At 38.2% G+C, this 16,850-nt stretch overlaps 2 protein-coding genes across 26 annotated transcripts in view; one reads left to right on the top strand and one right to left on the bottom strand.

Moving 5' to 3' along the window:
- The window catches only part of LOC134818226 (uncharacterized), an 83,835-nt gene that overhangs the window by 10,619 nt on the left and 56,366 nt on the right, over window positions 1–16,850 (top strand). The window lies entirely within an intron of this gene.
- Window positions 1–16,850, bottom strand: part of LOC134818222 (anoctamin-7-like) — a 64,322-nt gene that overhangs the window by 10,253 nt on the left and 37,219 nt on the right. For 12 of the 25 annotated variants that reach the window (XM_063827686.1, XM_063827680.1, XM_063827689.1 and 9 more), the window contains 3 exons: window positions 1,391–1,482; window positions 1,144–1,219; window positions 969–1,038 (listed from right to left, as the gene is read on the bottom strand). In XM_063827686.1, the coding sequence (XP_063683756.1) occupies window positions 969–1,038; window positions 1,144–1,219; window positions 1,391–1,482 (238 nt within the window). Of the gene's footprint in view, window positions 1–683; window positions 723–968; window positions 1,039–1,143; window positions 1,220–1,390; window positions 1,483–1,955; window positions 2,803–4,998; window positions 5,286–14,731; window positions 14,801–15,141; window positions 15,236–15,365; window positions 15,582–15,820; window positions 16,074–16,850 lie in introns of those variants that run through there. The other 13 variants (XM_063827683.1, XM_063827690.1, XM_063827695.1 and 10 more) reach the window with 9 other exon arrangements.

Raw genomic sequence — 16,850 nt, 5'->3', positions numbered from 1 at the left:
CTCAAATTTCAAGACAAATTAATGTCAATTAATGTCAATTAATGTCAATTAATGTCAATTAATGTCAATGTCAGTTTGGGGTTTTTATGGAATACTGACATTAATTGACGTTGCATCACCCCCGGTTCGATTGGTCAATAATGGAAACTGATTTGTTGGTGTCTCACCTCCAGAGTTAACATTTATATGTTACTATGGTTACCAGTACTGGTTACTATGGTTACCAGTACTGGTTACTAGGTTACTAATATTTTTGTGGAAAGCTAGACTAAGATGTTAAGAAAATTAATCTGATCTTTTTAAACATTTGAAATATAATTTAGGACATTACATCCAAATCTCAAACAGAAAAAGTATGTTTCAAAGCATTGTGTTTTGATTATATGATTGTGAGTGTATAGTGATTTTGATTGCATGATTTTTGGTTGAGCAGTAGTGAGAAAATTTTGGGAGTGTCAGCCACAGTATCTCTGTCAAGTGAACAGCCCACTGAGGAGTGGGTGAGCGCAAACGCGAGAACAGCAGAGAGGGCGGCACAAATCGGCACACACGGAAATTACACAAAAAGCTCGCGGTAGACACTTGGAAACTAAAAGACTGTCTAATAAACTAAGACGGAAAAAAAGGGACCCAATTCTCGAGGAAATTAAAGACATAAAAAAATGCCAGAATCCGTCTCCTACCAAGAGAATTCATTCCTCCCTTCGTTTGAGTATTTCCTGCTGAACACAGGATACAATATTTAGATGTGACGTGACGTCATACCGTACAAGTGACGTCATACCGTGTATAACACAACAAAAACACAGCATGTCATGTACCTTGACACCTTAGTTTGTGATAATATTTTCTTGTGTTCCAGTCTGTTAATTTGTCTATCGTATCAAGTGTATGTTTCAAGAACACCCATTCAGTGAATTTGTCTGTTTGTCTGTTTGTAAGTTTGTGTGTACGTTTGTGGTTCTCACCTCGGATATTGATTCCATCAGAGGTGTCCTTCTTTTTGCTGACGTCAGTTCGTATCAGAATGTGATGAGTCTGAAAATATGAAACTCTTATTAGATGAATTAGCAAAAAGTTGAGCATAATATTTTGAATTAAAAAAATGTAACTAACAAGGTTCTATGTTACTAAGTAACTCACAAGGAAGGATCGGAGAGAAGATCTGAAGAAAGTGTCCGGATCCTCGATACCAGCAAACAGCTCCTTTTTGTCCCATCTGTTAGAAATTATTAGTTAGAAATTATTGGTTACTAATTTATATTGATTACTTGGATACCAAATAGTAGTTACTAAATTATCAGATATTAGTTATTATGCTTACGAGCTGGTAACTAAGAGTGTAATTGGTTACTAGGTTACTAAGTAACTAGATGGTAACCAAGCCTACCTGAACGGAGCTGATATATAGTCGACCTCCTGATCAGTCTCGAAGAAGCTCGTTATCTTATCAATAATACCCTCCTCTCCTTCATCCTCTATCTGAAAAGAAACACTGGTTAACAATGTAAAATAGATATAATCAAACTTTACAATATAATGGGTTAGTGAGGAAAATGAGTCTCGAACATTATTTCATTTTGATTTCATAAATTTTACCATAGGAACATTTCTTAACAAAATAGTTTGATTGATAGTAGACACCAGAGTTAAGACCGCCCCTTAATTTACAAGATAAAATAGATAAACCCCAAACAAATATTAGTGATCCCCAAACCATGCTACCAGCAACACAGAAATAAACAACGCAGCAGTCAGCACACCCAATAAACAAACAGCAAATCAAATGGGAATTTTAGATCGAATTTTTTGTTTGTTTTATTAAGAGATAAGACCCAAAAGTGACGTGCTATTGGCCGATTCCAGGTTACTAAATGGTAACTATGTGGTAACTAGGTGGTTACTATGGTTACTGCCTAGATCCCCTAGTAACCAACACGCACGTGCTATCTCACCCTATGTTGAGCAGTCCTGGTGACGTTAAGAGGACAGGACACGTGGAACTGTACGGCACTCTCAACCAGACACTCCCAGCCTCCCCCTATCACTGTGTACACATACTCCTTCTCATAACTCTTAATCTTCTGTATAGTAGCCCCCAGTTCCTCAATCAGGTTATCCTCAAACTCTCCTCTAAACAGAGAGTCACTGTGTGTGATATGAGCGGTACTGTTAACCAGCACAATGTCAGCACGTGGTAACGCAGGGCAGGGAGGCCGAGTGAAGGGGTTGCAGGGGGGAGAGAGGAGGCGAGAGCAGCGGATACAGTGCAGAGCTGAGTCTGTGGTCTGGACACTCCGGTCTGTGTGGAGGTGGTGACTGTGGAGAGGGGGAGAGGGATGGAGGAAGGGAGGAGAGGGAGGAGGTTTGAGCCGCCGCCGCGAAGCTCTGGAGTGTTCAGGAGAGGGTGAGGAAGGAGGGCGAGGATAGAGATTGAGGGAGACTCTAGATGGAGAGGGGGAGATATTCGTACCTCCGTCTACCTTTACATCAGGGGGAGCAACCCACCTTCTGTAGCAATTAGGAACTCTTTCTGCACTTTTTTTCTCTCTTTTCACGCCCTTGTTCCCGCTGTCCTCGTTGTCTCCGTTCTCCCTCTCCTGTCCATTTAGGAACGTCAGTAAGTTTAAATTAGAATTCTCATTTTCAGGACTAGAGCTGCCTTCTGTAGTTGAGCTTGTTGCTTGGTTACCGGACCCTGTTTCTAGGTCACCGGAAACCTCGTACTGTCGAGCTCTTTTCGACTGCACCTTTCTTCGTTTAGAGGTTTTGGGTTCTTCTGAGTGCGCTGCTGTGTCACCACTGCCGGAGAAATACCGTTACTAGGTTACTAGTAACTAAAATTCAGGAACATACCGTTACTAGGTTACTAGTAACTAACATTTAGAAAGTCAAGCTTGGCTACTAGGTCAATAGATACTGTTGCTTGGCAAAAATGATATAATGTGAAAATCATATTAATCCAGTAAAAAATTCAGTTATTAACACGTTATCTTGACGAAGGAGCACTGACCGGCTAGTATCCAATTTCATAAAAGTCACAACGAGAGTAGATAAGCGGCAAAAGATACGTGGGTTTGTACAAAGTAGTCGAACACACAGTATTACAGTGATAGTAATTACAGAGCTCTATTTAGACGGAGGGATAATGAACACTTGAGACTACTCGGAACCATGCGTTTTTAAACTATCAGGCGGTGTGACGTCACATCATGTGGTGTCACGTCACGACATGTGGTGTCACGTCGCACGCAGTTTGAGGTTGTGGTAGGGACTGGGACGGTAAAAATGGCTTTGTTGTACAAACAATCCTCTTACTCTCTAACTTACTAACGATAAGTTTACAAATTATATGATGTTATTTAAATGACTCTGTTATAATCCCTTACAAGCTCAATAACTCATCTTACGTAAGATTTGTAGTTCTAGAAACTTCTCCCAATTCCACGCTGGGAGATCACGTTGTAGACTAAAGATAAATCTCGGCTACCTCTTGAGAACTCATTAACAGTGAGCTATCATCAGAGTCACTAGCAACAGAGGGTCTCGCTCGGATAATTAGCTTTGTTAATTTATCATATCTTACTTTTCTGCTATTTCATTAGATATTAACTTATTTAGAAATCAAATCATTTTATTTTCCTCCGGTTTAACTTACTCGCGCCTGTTACATTATTTAGGACTGTTACTTATCACATTTATACGGTGGTTATATTGACGACCATAAGAGACAAGACGGGCATGCAGACATCTTTATAAAGGAGCACTGACAGGTAGACAAGTAAGTATTTAATATTTACGAGCATTTAACAGACTCCTTTATTTTTCCAGGTGGTAGTTAAGGGGGGAGGGGGTTCACCCTGATTTTTTGTGAGGGTCCAGGACCCAAACACAAAACGGTGCCCGCAGGGCAGCCACGCCCATATTTGGTCCAAATTAGGCCCAATTTAGCCAAATACCCTCAACATGCCCAAAACCTAAATTTTAGGTACTCTACTTGTAGCTATTGGTCCCCTGAACTCGTGTATGAATTTTCATTAAGATTGGACTAAAAATAACTGAGTTATGAGCTAAAAACTATATGCCCATATTTGGGCATACGAACCAAATTTGATCAATTTTGGCCCATAAATAGGTCAAATATCAACATTTTGAATGAAACCAACTTTATATAAAAGTTAAGCCGAAACTACACATTCTCTACGATTATCAGCTCAATATCTATCTAACTGTGGATCCTGTGTTCAAATAATCGTAAAAAATGAACAAAATCGCCCATATGTCAGTTTGCGATATTTGCGAAACTGATTTCGCTCAAACAATAAATCTCGATAGGTTTTCACTATATTTTCATGAAATTTTCAGAATCGATGTAGAATCGCATTTCGATCTTAAGTTTTGTAGTGGAATTTTGAGTTAGGCCTTTAAAAAAATTTGGCGGCCAAAGGCCAAATTCTAAAATTTGCTGTGCATTTTTCAGAACTTGGCCGTCAAATTTGTTGTCCTAGTTTGTTGGTCAACTGCTATCTCGAAACCAAGTTTCAAAAAAAATCAGGGTGAACCCCCCTCCCCAGTAACCGTTACTTGGTAACCAGGACAATGTAGCAACAGTTCTGATCATGTGAATATCTAATAACTCAATTTTACAAGACCGATTGTCATTTAAACTTTTTAAACCAGGTCAGATATCATGTAAAGACAAGCATTTTAAAGATATGTAAATCGTCTGCACGATGTTAAGACAATAAATGATAATAGTTTGTTTTACGAAGAGATACGGATCCTAAGTTATGTTGTTGCAGTACAGATAGTACTAGTAGTACTAGTAGTAGTAATAGCAGTCTACAGTACTGACCTTATTCATAATGTGTATCTAGTTAGTTCTGGTAGCCCAACAGTTGATTATATGATTGCAGAACATTTGCTGTACTACTAGTAATAGTATTGCAGATAGTATTGCAGATTAGTAAGTCTAATTCATAATTGGTATCTAGCTACCTCACTACAGTTTCAGTGGAGGAAGTTTTACAGGACACGTTTAATCCCCTTAGTTCATCAAAAAGCACGTCAGTTACCAAGTGGTAGCGCCCACGTGCACTGTCACGCGTACTGTCACGTGTTAGCGAGGATTTACCACTACCAAAGGACGACGTGGCAACGCGTGAGGGGTCACGCGACTTGACGCCATTGTCGAGTGTATTGCGTGAGGGGTCACGCAGTAGACATTCGCTGCTCATAAAACAGGTTCTTTACTTCTTAACTTCAACTCTTATCTAACAAAGTAAAATCAAGATAACACTGGATATCAACTTAATGATAAACTAAAACGTCAAATACAAAATATAAAAGTCTGTACATCATACAGGAAATTAAACTGCTTATGACAACCAATAACGAATAGAGATACAAAGTAATATCACTGAGAATGTACAGTCTACACTGTCCACAACGCAATCTGATTAACATAAACAAGGGGTTACACAGCAGTTTATTCGGCAATTTATCGAATTATGGAGTGTTTACATTCCAAATCCAATGAGGTAACTGTGATCTAAGCGGTACACCTAGTTAGTAGTTCGACACGTTCTGTACCTCGACACGTTCTGTAGTTCGACACGTTCTGTAGTTGGACACGTTATGTAGTTCGACAGAGGTGATTTCTGACGAACTTTAGTTGTCGAACTAGAGTACTTGAACCGACCGGAGCTGGTTAAAACTAAAATCAGAGCAGAATAGAACCAGTAAATCAGTAATATGATACATCCGAGTTTATTAAGCGCATTCCATTGCAGCTCAATATCAATATTAAGTTCCATGTTCGCCACCTAGTGTCTGGATTCTGGAACCACCAACTACCAAGTTCTCACTTACAAGATATACTGCATTTATACAGCTGATAACGATTGAAGCACAACCAGTTAAGTAACCTAAATCTATAACAACAGAACCGCACACAGTACAGACACCACAGCGGGGTGTAAAGCTTATAAAGCTTAAGTTTAGAGTGTTAGTGTGGGGTTGTGTACTTGTGGTTTAGTGTCATTGTCCATACTGGACAAACACACCAACTTGGTGACCTAACAAAGGAACTTGGTGACTCAACATCTTAACAAAGGCTTATAATATTCACAGCCTCACATTGTGGTATAGATACTTAACTAATGAAAAGTGGACCAGAGAACAAACTTCCCAATATTAATGATACAGAAAAGGGGAGAAATAAAAGAAATAAAAGAAAACAATTCAGGATACTTTGCGCGAATTATTATTGCTGCAATCCCTATTAGCGGTCCCTATTAGCAGTCTCTATTAGACCGCTAATATGGACCACTGCAGACTAGGCTATGAACCTTGAAAGACCCGGCGTGATGCTGCTGGAAAGGATGCTGAATGAAGCTACCCTAATTACACAATCATTACTAATCTACTTGTCTACGCGAGAAGATGTGATTGTAGTATGTATTATGCATGTGTATTATGTGCATTGTGGTTGCTGTTCATTATTCATCATGGAATGAGACCACTGCAATATTATTCAGAGAATAGGGTATTACTATTACTATCCTATCATTACTTATAACAAGGCTACTGTGATGACAGGGTTTGGAGGTGGAGAGCGCTGTCAGTTATGGTTATGATTTCAACATAACCAAATTACAACGTATTTTAAGAGAGTTAAAGTCAACAAGGTCAACATGAGGCCTAAAAGTAACCTAAGCGTCTACACCAGGCCAGGCTACGTAGTGCTTGGTGTAATGACGTAAGGAAGATCATAAGTCTCCATTAGACGAAATTAGAAAAAGTTTGAGCCAAATTGACGAGAGGTCAGGAAAATGAAGGAACTTCGGGAGACTCTAACGAATAAATAAAAATAAATACAATTATAAAAGGTTTAAGAGTAAAACACAGGTGTAACGGTATAACTAATGACTAATAATACATGGTGTGAAATGTGCATCACATTCAATTATGTATGGTATAACGTCATCTATATTCTCTGAGTTAACAAAAGAATATTAAATACATATATTTACGTTATTATATAGGATTTCTTAGAACGTTAACAAATGAAACACAGCTGTGCTGGGTGACTACGAACCCCTCCAGCCTCCAGTCTCTAGGTTGTCATGGTTACCTGTTGGGCTAACACATATTTGCATTATTACTGTTAGTTACAAATAGTTTTAGGCTTTGTTAGTACAAGCAAATTTCTACCGTTTCCCGTACATGTAAATTGTAAACAGTGCGACACAGGTACAAGTTAAGACAGCTAATCCTGTGTAAAATACAGAGTTCTAGCTAACAGCGTCAGAAGGAGAGGTTAAGTTAAGTATAGGGTACTTTTATTTACTGGATTTTATTTTAAAACCTTACATTTCTCTTTGGAGATTATCTCACTACAATATGTAAACCGAGACGATCACGCTTTAGAGATAGACCTGATAAGTTAAAATAAAGATTAAGATAATGAAGCTGAACCTGTACTTCTTCTGCAACATTAGCAAACCCATTCTATATAAACTCCTGGTCACCCTTGAGAACTTCTGAATCATAGCTTCTAAGCAAGTAGAGGACTGCGACAGAAACTAACTCACGTAAAGAGAAAATACACGTGTAAGATAAGAGAGAAATAAGAGGAGATAAGTACGGTAAATACTATTGTAAGTGTAACGTAAAGTAAGTAAGTGGCAGAAGAGGAAATGGACTGGAAATAATTGTACTATTAGAAGTAACCTTCTCTGTGAGTGTTCATCGGGAAATCACCAAAATACGTTATATATTACTTAACATTTGTTTAACAACACTAAACATTAATAAACCATATAATACTATTAAAAACCATATATACTGTTAAAATGGTAAACTAAATAAAAAACGGTATCTAATGAGTGTTATTAAAAGCGGTCCTTCGTAAGTTTTACACTATTATAGTCTATTACACTACTTCACTACATGCTTACATCACAACACATCTCAATATCACTACACGTATGTTCCTCAGATCTTAAGCTAGTAATCTCAACTAATGAGTGGGATCTAGGGGACAGGTAATGTTTAAGCTAATGTAATTTCTAGGTGTAAATCTGGCTGACGGAGGCGAGGGGGATCTGCAACCATAGGAACCATTTACCATATTAACCATATTGATCTGTAATACGAACTGTCCCGATTGCGAATCTGTCGATAAAGCTATACTGTTTAATAAAAATACACGTCCACGAACGAGTGAGAATCATTATAATATGTGAATATGTGAATATGACGCACACTACACCGGGAGGGAGACGTTAGAAAACAATTGCCTCAAGGCAAGCGAGTGATTGAGTTAAGTTACTTCCGTGTAACTTAATGCTTACGATGAAGTGGTTAATATTGGTTACTATTGGTTACTATTGGTTACTATTAGTTACTAAAGTAACTCCTCCTTTTACTCCCCTTGTAAAATACGACAAATCATCGGTGTCGAATCAATCGTGGAGTGACAAATCAGTCTATATCGCAGAACTAACTGTAAGTATCTTACATTGGAATATAAAGGTTAATATTAGCAGCAGCAATAATGATCTGGGAGACAGAGAATTGAGTTTAAGTAGTTTTACTTGATTACTGTTTTACTCTATAACTGCACAGCTGAGGAAGTGACGGTTACTCGCGGATATTATGTTACTGCTGAGTGCTGAGACACCGTTTAATTTGTATCTTACAATACCATTTAATATTGCAGCTATGCAGATACTGTGGCATTTGCGATATGATTAATTTATATAATTTTATAAATTTACAAAATTTCATTTATAATTCATAAATGCTGATCACTTAGATGGTGTTCTGTAGAACAGTATTGAAGTGATAATTAAAATTGCGCAACTTTAAGTTTTAGTTTTAGCAAATTATACAAGTGAAACACGCGGCCTAAGCAAGCAGCTTCATAAAATCAAAATTACGAATGTGTCGACTGTCGGTGCCATGGTAATATGAACATTTACAGAGTTTATTTGATATTTCGCTGTCAGAGCGAAACCACTTTGTTCCTGTAACATTTGAGGTTAATATAATGTATGGTATATGTTAATAAGTGAAATTAACAGCATGCATACATATGTTACATAATATCATAATATGTGAAGTTTCCAGCACGAATATTTTATACAAACAAAAATATTATCTTTCAATGTTTACCTTGAAAGAAGTGCACGCACTATACAAATATTATATTCACAGTTGCAGAAACAGGATAATTGTACGAACAATTTGTACGTGTAAAACATAACGCACGTGCACAGCCTGGACGAATATTGCACGTGCACATTTTCACAGTCTGCACGTGTTCTCACCCCACTAAACAGCCTCTGAACATGTGCAGGATTACTGAGATCATCAGTTTTTTTTATCAGATGAGCTGGAATTATCTTGAGGAGGTCGAGTGGGAGATGAATATGACAAAACTCAGCTTCATTACTAAGACGCCAGAAACTAGCTGATACCAAGGTTATCAGCTGCATACCTGAGACTAAAGTGAAAGTGAAAATGATCAGTTGAGGCGAAAATGAAAGTGAAAGGTTGGCAACCTGATACTATAAGGTGTAAATGTTTTATTAATGGCAGGCTGAAGAGTCAGAACTTAGATAAGATCTGGCTAGTAAGATCTTGGTTTTTCTTTGAACTTTTCCATCACATTTTTACTCCTCTAAACTGGCAGAGTTACTGAATGTCTTCTAACAGAAATATAATAGAAATACAACTGAAAAACAGTACCAGATCTCATATGAGAGAGTCTTATAGTTGGCTCCACATACTCCCCAGCATTTAACTTTCTGTTTAGTTCATCTCTAGGTACACCGTAATACTTCAGACTTTTGTGGAGCTCGTTCCTTTCATTCTCCAGAGTCTCATCCTCCAGATTCCACCTAGACAGCAGTGAAAATGAAAATGAAAGTGAAAGTGACTGACCATTAACCTCGGTCAACCTAATATAATAGATATTTAGTGAACTAAAATTGATAAAAGAGTCCAGCTTCTGCTTTTGCTAATTCAGATTTACAGGAAAATAAACAGAAAGTGAAAGTGAAAGTCATGCCTGGAAACTAAGATGATATCAATCTCAGAATGGTCCGGATAATCCTGAATCTGCCGCCCCAAACTCATTACATCAGTTATAATACCCATACCCATCCCACCAGAACCCTCCGCCACACTAGTCTTCTGTCTGAGAGTCAGTTTAAAGTTGTCTACAAAGGACGTATCAGTGTGTTCATCATTAGAATCAGTGTCGCTCATGACGTGAAGGTGAGCTTCACTACGTGTAGTAAACAGCTCATGGTAGGAGGAGTTAGTGGTAGTGTCCTGAGTATCATCTAGCACTTCAAGAGAGTTGTTAACATAGCCGTTAACAGTGATAGTAGGAGGTGGCTCATCATTCATCTCTGGGTCAGAGTATACAATATACAATATACATTATACAGTATACAGTATACATTATACAGTATACATTGTCCACTTTCCATTGGTATAATGTATACATGTACTTGATGAGTACTACTCGTTATTAAACATTGTAATATACGTAAATAATTATAATAAACATTCGACACCCAATGAATGAGTAACGTGTTATAACGGTTATGCCACACGAGACATGACCCACAAATTAAGATCACTCACGAGTTTTACTTTGGTAATTTTCCAACGATATCAAGTCATCGGCATTTAAGATGAGTGACACATCAACATGGACAAACTGCAAAATACTGTACAAATGTTAACAACACAGATATTGTTGAAAAACTCCAGGGATTATACAGTTATACCAGTTTAGAACTAACTACGAATCTACAAATCTGAGGTAAAGAGATAAGACGATAGTTATGTGTAATGATAGTAATAGTAAAACGCGTTTAAATCTGCAGATGACGCAAAGTACCCATATTGTTCTGTATAATTGTGAATACCATATCAGCCCTAATGTGAGTAAATCGTCAATCGTGACCAGGCCAACTTGTGACCAGGCCAACTTGTGACCAGGCCAACTTATGAGCGGTCCTAATTGCAAGCATTAGTGGGTATTTCAATAGAGTCCTCCAAATTAGGACCGATAAGGTATACTGCCTACTGGAGGCGGTGAGAAAATAGTAACAGCAGGTGAGTGTAGAGTGATTACCTTTGTCAATTCAGGCAGAGGGTCATCATCAATAACAGGATAACAGTGATAAACATTTCGGATCCACTTTTACAAATATGCAATCATCAGGATGGTTCTAATCTCAGATTTAAAAAGGGCTTACGGATTTTCATCACAATTGAAAACTATTTATTATTAATAAAAACATCAGCAAAAAGACATGCGTAAAGAGTTTTAATTCAGCACTCAGCAGGTTGCTAGGTAACTGAATTGAGCTCAGGAGCAACCCACCACACAAGACTGTTCTTTAAGGGACATCCTCAAACTAACACTAACAGCCACCCTTTGCATAGCCTCCGGTTCCAGGGAGATCGTTAACATTTGGCAAGAAGGATCATCAGAGTTTGTAAAGGGTAGCTTGGTGATAATGGCACCCTGATCCTTTAGTTTGTCCAGAAACAGAGCGTTCAGTTCCTCGTCTTGGTGATGATGGCAAGTTAGGCACACCCAGCCTTGGAATGATGGTTGTGTTACTATGGCAACATTACCATATATGGTAGTTCTACAGGCACACCAGTCTTTGAGAAGAGGGGTGTTTAAGGATAATGGTAGTGACTGAAGAACTTAGAATCTCCTCAAAAACTATAAAGGAAATGGCAGATGAAGTCGTCTCATAACGTTTAATCAACAAACGTTTACAAACTAATCAATCTTTTGAACTATATACTCAACAAACTGAAACTGGCTATAAGTACAAAAAGAAGACAATGTCCTACCATTTATAACGGATGCAGCTGACTCGGGGATAAAACTAAAGCTCGCCAAGCTTTATAGGTACATTACGACCTCATATAGTAACGCGAACGGGTTGGAAAACGGGGGTAACAAAGCAAGCTATAAGATGATATATATATACTTTGGAGTTCCTACCTCAAAGCGATCTCACTTTATGGCGACAATACGTGATTTATTAAAGGGTTGCGTGTGGGTAGTTACTTTTGGGCCACCCTGTATATAATATAACGAATCCGGATACTAAATTGAAATAAGTAAAGTTTTTAATTAGGGGATTCTTCAACATTTTAGTTAAGTAAAATTAGGGATTCTTTATATCATTTAAATATTCAATGCATTCTTAGTTCTTACATGTAAATTTGTATTGATCCCGTCTCTAAATGTTTGAATATTCATAGTTCAGCATAAAGCCATGCAAGATTCCTTAGCTTCGTTTCAAAGGTTATCTAGGTTACCTAGCAACAGGTTGCTAGGTGACAAAGCTTCACTCACCAGACTAGACCTCTCGTTAAGGGGCATGCTCAGATGAACACTTGTAGCAACCCTCTCAAGCGCACTTCGCCCGAGAGATAAATGAAGAATGTGCTGTGAAGGGTTGCCAGGGTAACCAGGGTTACTATGGGTTACTAGTTTAGTGATCATAGCTCCCTGCTCCTTTAGTGCTTCTAGGAATGTAGTGTTGAGATCACATAGTTCCTCTTCTTTGTGAGCAGCACAGACTAGACACACTGTGCCTTAGAGGGGAGGGGGAGTTTAGTAACTACAAAGTAACCGTAGTAACTACAAAGTAACCATAGTATTATAGTAACTACATAAGAGGGGAGGAGGAGGGGTTTAGAACTTCCGACAGTGAAGAAACAAACTTGTGTCACGAGTTAAACGTGTGGTATTTAGTACGAGACATTTTTCAAATTTATTTAAAAACGAAGGTGAACTTATAAATTCCGAAAGAAAAACCATCATATTACCATTAATATCTGATCCATGTGAAACATCATGTGACACAGCAGAGGTATCAGCTTGGATGGTGGAGTAGTGGGGAGAGATCTCCTTCTGGATGATAGGAACCTTCTCTGTATCCATTATTCTGCAACTGTCACAGTATTCCGTAACTGTCACAGTATTCTGTAACTGTCGCAGTTCCGGGTTTATCAACCAACTCAGCCGGCCTCACAGCACAGAAAACACAGAAACTAGCTAAGAAAAAAATGTGAAATGTCTTTATTGTGAAGCTGGAAACTAAGGCCCCTCACAGAATGTTTGCACGCAGCTATAATCTATTAAAGCTCTGGTCTCTCAGCCAAAACTTTGTTGTGTTTATTAGTTTACTAAGTTAGATGTGGTTAGAGTGCACCTGGTAGCAGGGCCAGGGGGGGGGTGTTGTTACGAGTAGACCGTGTCTGAAGTTTCACGGCTCTAGTCTTGGCTTATCAGTTATATTCGAATAATGGAGATTATGTTACAGCAGTTTCCTTACAATTATTAAATGGAATACTTCATCATGTTTTATCTGACACTGTTGGAGAAATATAACGAGATGTGATGTAAATGATAAATTTAAAATTGCGTCCAGGGAATAAGGAGAAATTAAAATTCAGGACAGAAAAAAACTATTAAAAAACAAAATGGAACAAATTCAAAAACTTAACAGTAAGATAAGATCTGAAAGGGTGACGCTCATCTCTTATCTGAAATGATTACCAACTACTGCACTTATACTAAGTATAAATTCTATACTATACGATATTTAACAGCCGAGAAGTGAGAGCTAACTGACGGACAGGACTTAAGGTTCTTTTATCTTTCTCATTGTAAGTATAAATATAATGGAGCGTGAGTTGGTTTTGTTAGAAGCAGCAGTAACAAAGCACTAGGTTCATTGTATAAAAGTATAAAGTAACAATATACAGGACACCAGTGACAAGAGATGCTTATATTGAGTTTCATAATTAACACGAGTCTAACAAATATGAGTCTTACAAACTGAACTTATATTAATAAACCTTGTTGATTAATGCGGTGCACCGGGGCTGGACGACGAGAAGTATAATAAACACGCTAGTAGTTGCCAAGGCTGTAACTACGTTAAATTATGTAACTCAAACAAACAGCACTGCAAAATCAAACAAACCTCTCACAGATTTTTTCAGCTGAAATCGCAATATAATTTATATAACTCTTAAATAGAGGTTAAGAACAAGGCTGGTTAACGGCGAAAACACCCAAAATAAAGTAGTGTATCAACAAAGTTGAGGATAAGAGTTTAACAGTAGGTTTAGTGTAACCATGGTAACACTAGTAAGAGTGAGTTTTGAAAGAGTGTGTGTTTGACGGTGCCTCCAAGAAGGAAGTAGCAGCCACATCTTCTGAACACCCACAACACTAACAAGCCAGTGCTTTCTTTATGTTACAGTGTGTGTTTTATGTTGCAGTGTGTGTTTTATCTCTTTGTGTTACCCTTTCTCAGCAATAAACTAGTGTTAAAAACCTCCAACGTAAGATATGGTTATGATACAAACTTTGTATTTTGATGAATTTAGATCCAATCAAAATAACAGATATCTCATATCTCGGAGTGTTTTTATATTACATTTCGTGTACTATATCATAACATCGACCTCATTTTATGAGATGAGTACGTTTGCTTTGGGTTACTTTAGTTAAAGACACACGAGAGCTCAACTCAGAGAACTGTAAAAGTTCAATGTGTCTGAGTTTGTTAGAACTCTCTTTACAAGGAAAAAGAAGAATTGAAGGGAACGCTTAGAGTAAGAGAGGTTTTGTAATAGAGAAAGTGAAAGTGAAACACTTGGGTACCTGGAACATGATAGTCTCTAATAAATTTAAACTCCCGTTGTTCTCTTCATCCTCACTTTCAGAACTGTCCTGTGGTAGCCAGCTTAGCGAACATGCAATAATGCAGGCGACACGTGGTATAAAATAACCATATATGGTAACATGACCGTATATATGGCAGTGTGACCAAATATAGATTTTCATCTTTTAGGGGCTTTTTGCTTTTAACCCTGCTGGTAGGTTTGATAGCGAAATCTCTTCACAGCGAAATATCTAGCAGCATTTGCTAGCTTGTATCAGGCTATACTAAGCATTCAAAATCTCATGCAGAGTTAGAAGATCTATAAGTATAATGTTCTACACCTTATATTATGGTAGTGTTACTATGGCAACATTGCCATATATGGTACTTTATAAAGGTATTCGCTTACGGAACTCTCAGAGCTGGCATAGTTAGCCTCCAGATTTAGAGGCATGGAGAACCTGCACATGTCCAACTCTGCAAACAACTTGTAATCGTCATACCTGAGGAGGGATTATAAAGTGAAAGTGAAAGTGTTTGAGAAATTGCACATGATTAAGTCAGATTTTCAGAAGATCGAACGTCTTAACCCTATGTTACTATAGTAACTGTGTTGTTAGTATGGTACCGTACCATGCCAGGGTGTAACGGAGATTATCCTCGGGAACATCTACATCTTTAATATGACCCCCTCTCATCACGGCCTTGTCTCCTTTCATTTTGCCCACAAGTTTTCTCTTGAACCTCGTTCTCAGATCCTCCTTCTCCAGCTCCTCCTCATCTGCCTCCTCGTCATCATCCCAGTACTTTATAGGACTCACTAGTACACACAGACCCTGTGCTACTTTTCTGATGGGGTTCTAGATAAGCATAAATACATCTAAAATATAGAGATAACCTCGAAAGGAAAAGAGATAAAAAAGCTTCTTACCTGTCCACAACAATCAGCAGTAAGGAGGTCATACTTTATACGGTTGTATTACCAAGGTAACATAACCTTATATGGTTGTTTCCAAGGTAACATTACCTTATACGGATTTTCCAAGGTAACATTACCTTTGGTATGATAAGAAATAACAAGCACTAACCTGTCCACATCCTCAGCAAGGAGGTCTAGCTCTGTAACCGCCTCCCTCACCTTCTTCCTCACCTTCTTCTCACCGGGTTCCTCTGTCATCTCTACTAGCTCTTCAGGACATGCAGTGTAACCACCTCCTTCAAATGAAACACGTGACATTACCGTGTGTTTGTCTGTTTGTCTGTCTGTTTGTATACACCTTCGCGGAACAAGATAAACAACAATCGAGCTAATAAGACTACCTTGTGTTGTAGTTCAGTGTTATCGTTATATTGTTATTGTCTCTCTGTGACTCAGTGAGGGAATGTAGTATGAAAGAAAATTCTATATCAGGAGAGAATGGAGATAGCAGCGTACAAGGTACAATTATAGCATATTTGGTATGATTGGACCAGTTATTTATCTAAAGGTTAGATGATTGGCGCCCTAAAATATTCAATATAGTGTCTACAATAATTACATGGCATTGAAGTTAATATAAGTGACAAAGCAGGGAATGTACTTGGCCTTGGGTACGGCAAGACCCCGATTTACCGCGAACCCCGATTTACCGCGGCCATCTCTCTCCCCCAAATAGGGCTTAACATCTTAATATGAGGGACCACATGCAAAACTGGTATATCTGTTTTTGATAGTTTTGAGATAAATGCATTTTACTGATTTAAAGATTCTATATCATGTGTAAAAAACACTTCTAAAAAATGGTATATCTGTCTATATACCATTTTTTCCGTTCACCCTTTTGTAAAAAGGCAATAGTGAAAGGTTACGAATGGACGTTTTTGCAGAAAAACGTGGATTTTGGAGATAGCGGTAGGCGGGTCTGAGTATGTTGTCATCTGTCCTTCCGTCCGTTACCATGACAACCAGCGCGCAGTACAGCGCGCGAGGATTGCTTGCGGAGATGTGATGTATAGATAACCTGTGGTCAATGAATGCGCGGCGCGACTGTGTTTCAATGTACTTGTATAGTATTAATTAATGATTAGGTTATAAGCGGGCCAAGCCCAATTTGTACGTGGCATGCGTAGTATAGTGTA

This window comes from Bolinopsis microptera, chromosome 7 (genome assembly GCF_026151205.1).
Source record: "Bolinopsis microptera isolate Bmic1 chromosome 7, MBARI_Bmic_1.0, whole genome shotgun sequence".
Taxonomy (NCBI): Eukaryota; Metazoa; Ctenophora; class Tentaculata; order Lobata; family Bolinopsidae; genus Bolinopsis; species Bolinopsis microptera.
This window is presented reverse-complemented; position numbering and strand designations above follow the sequence as displayed.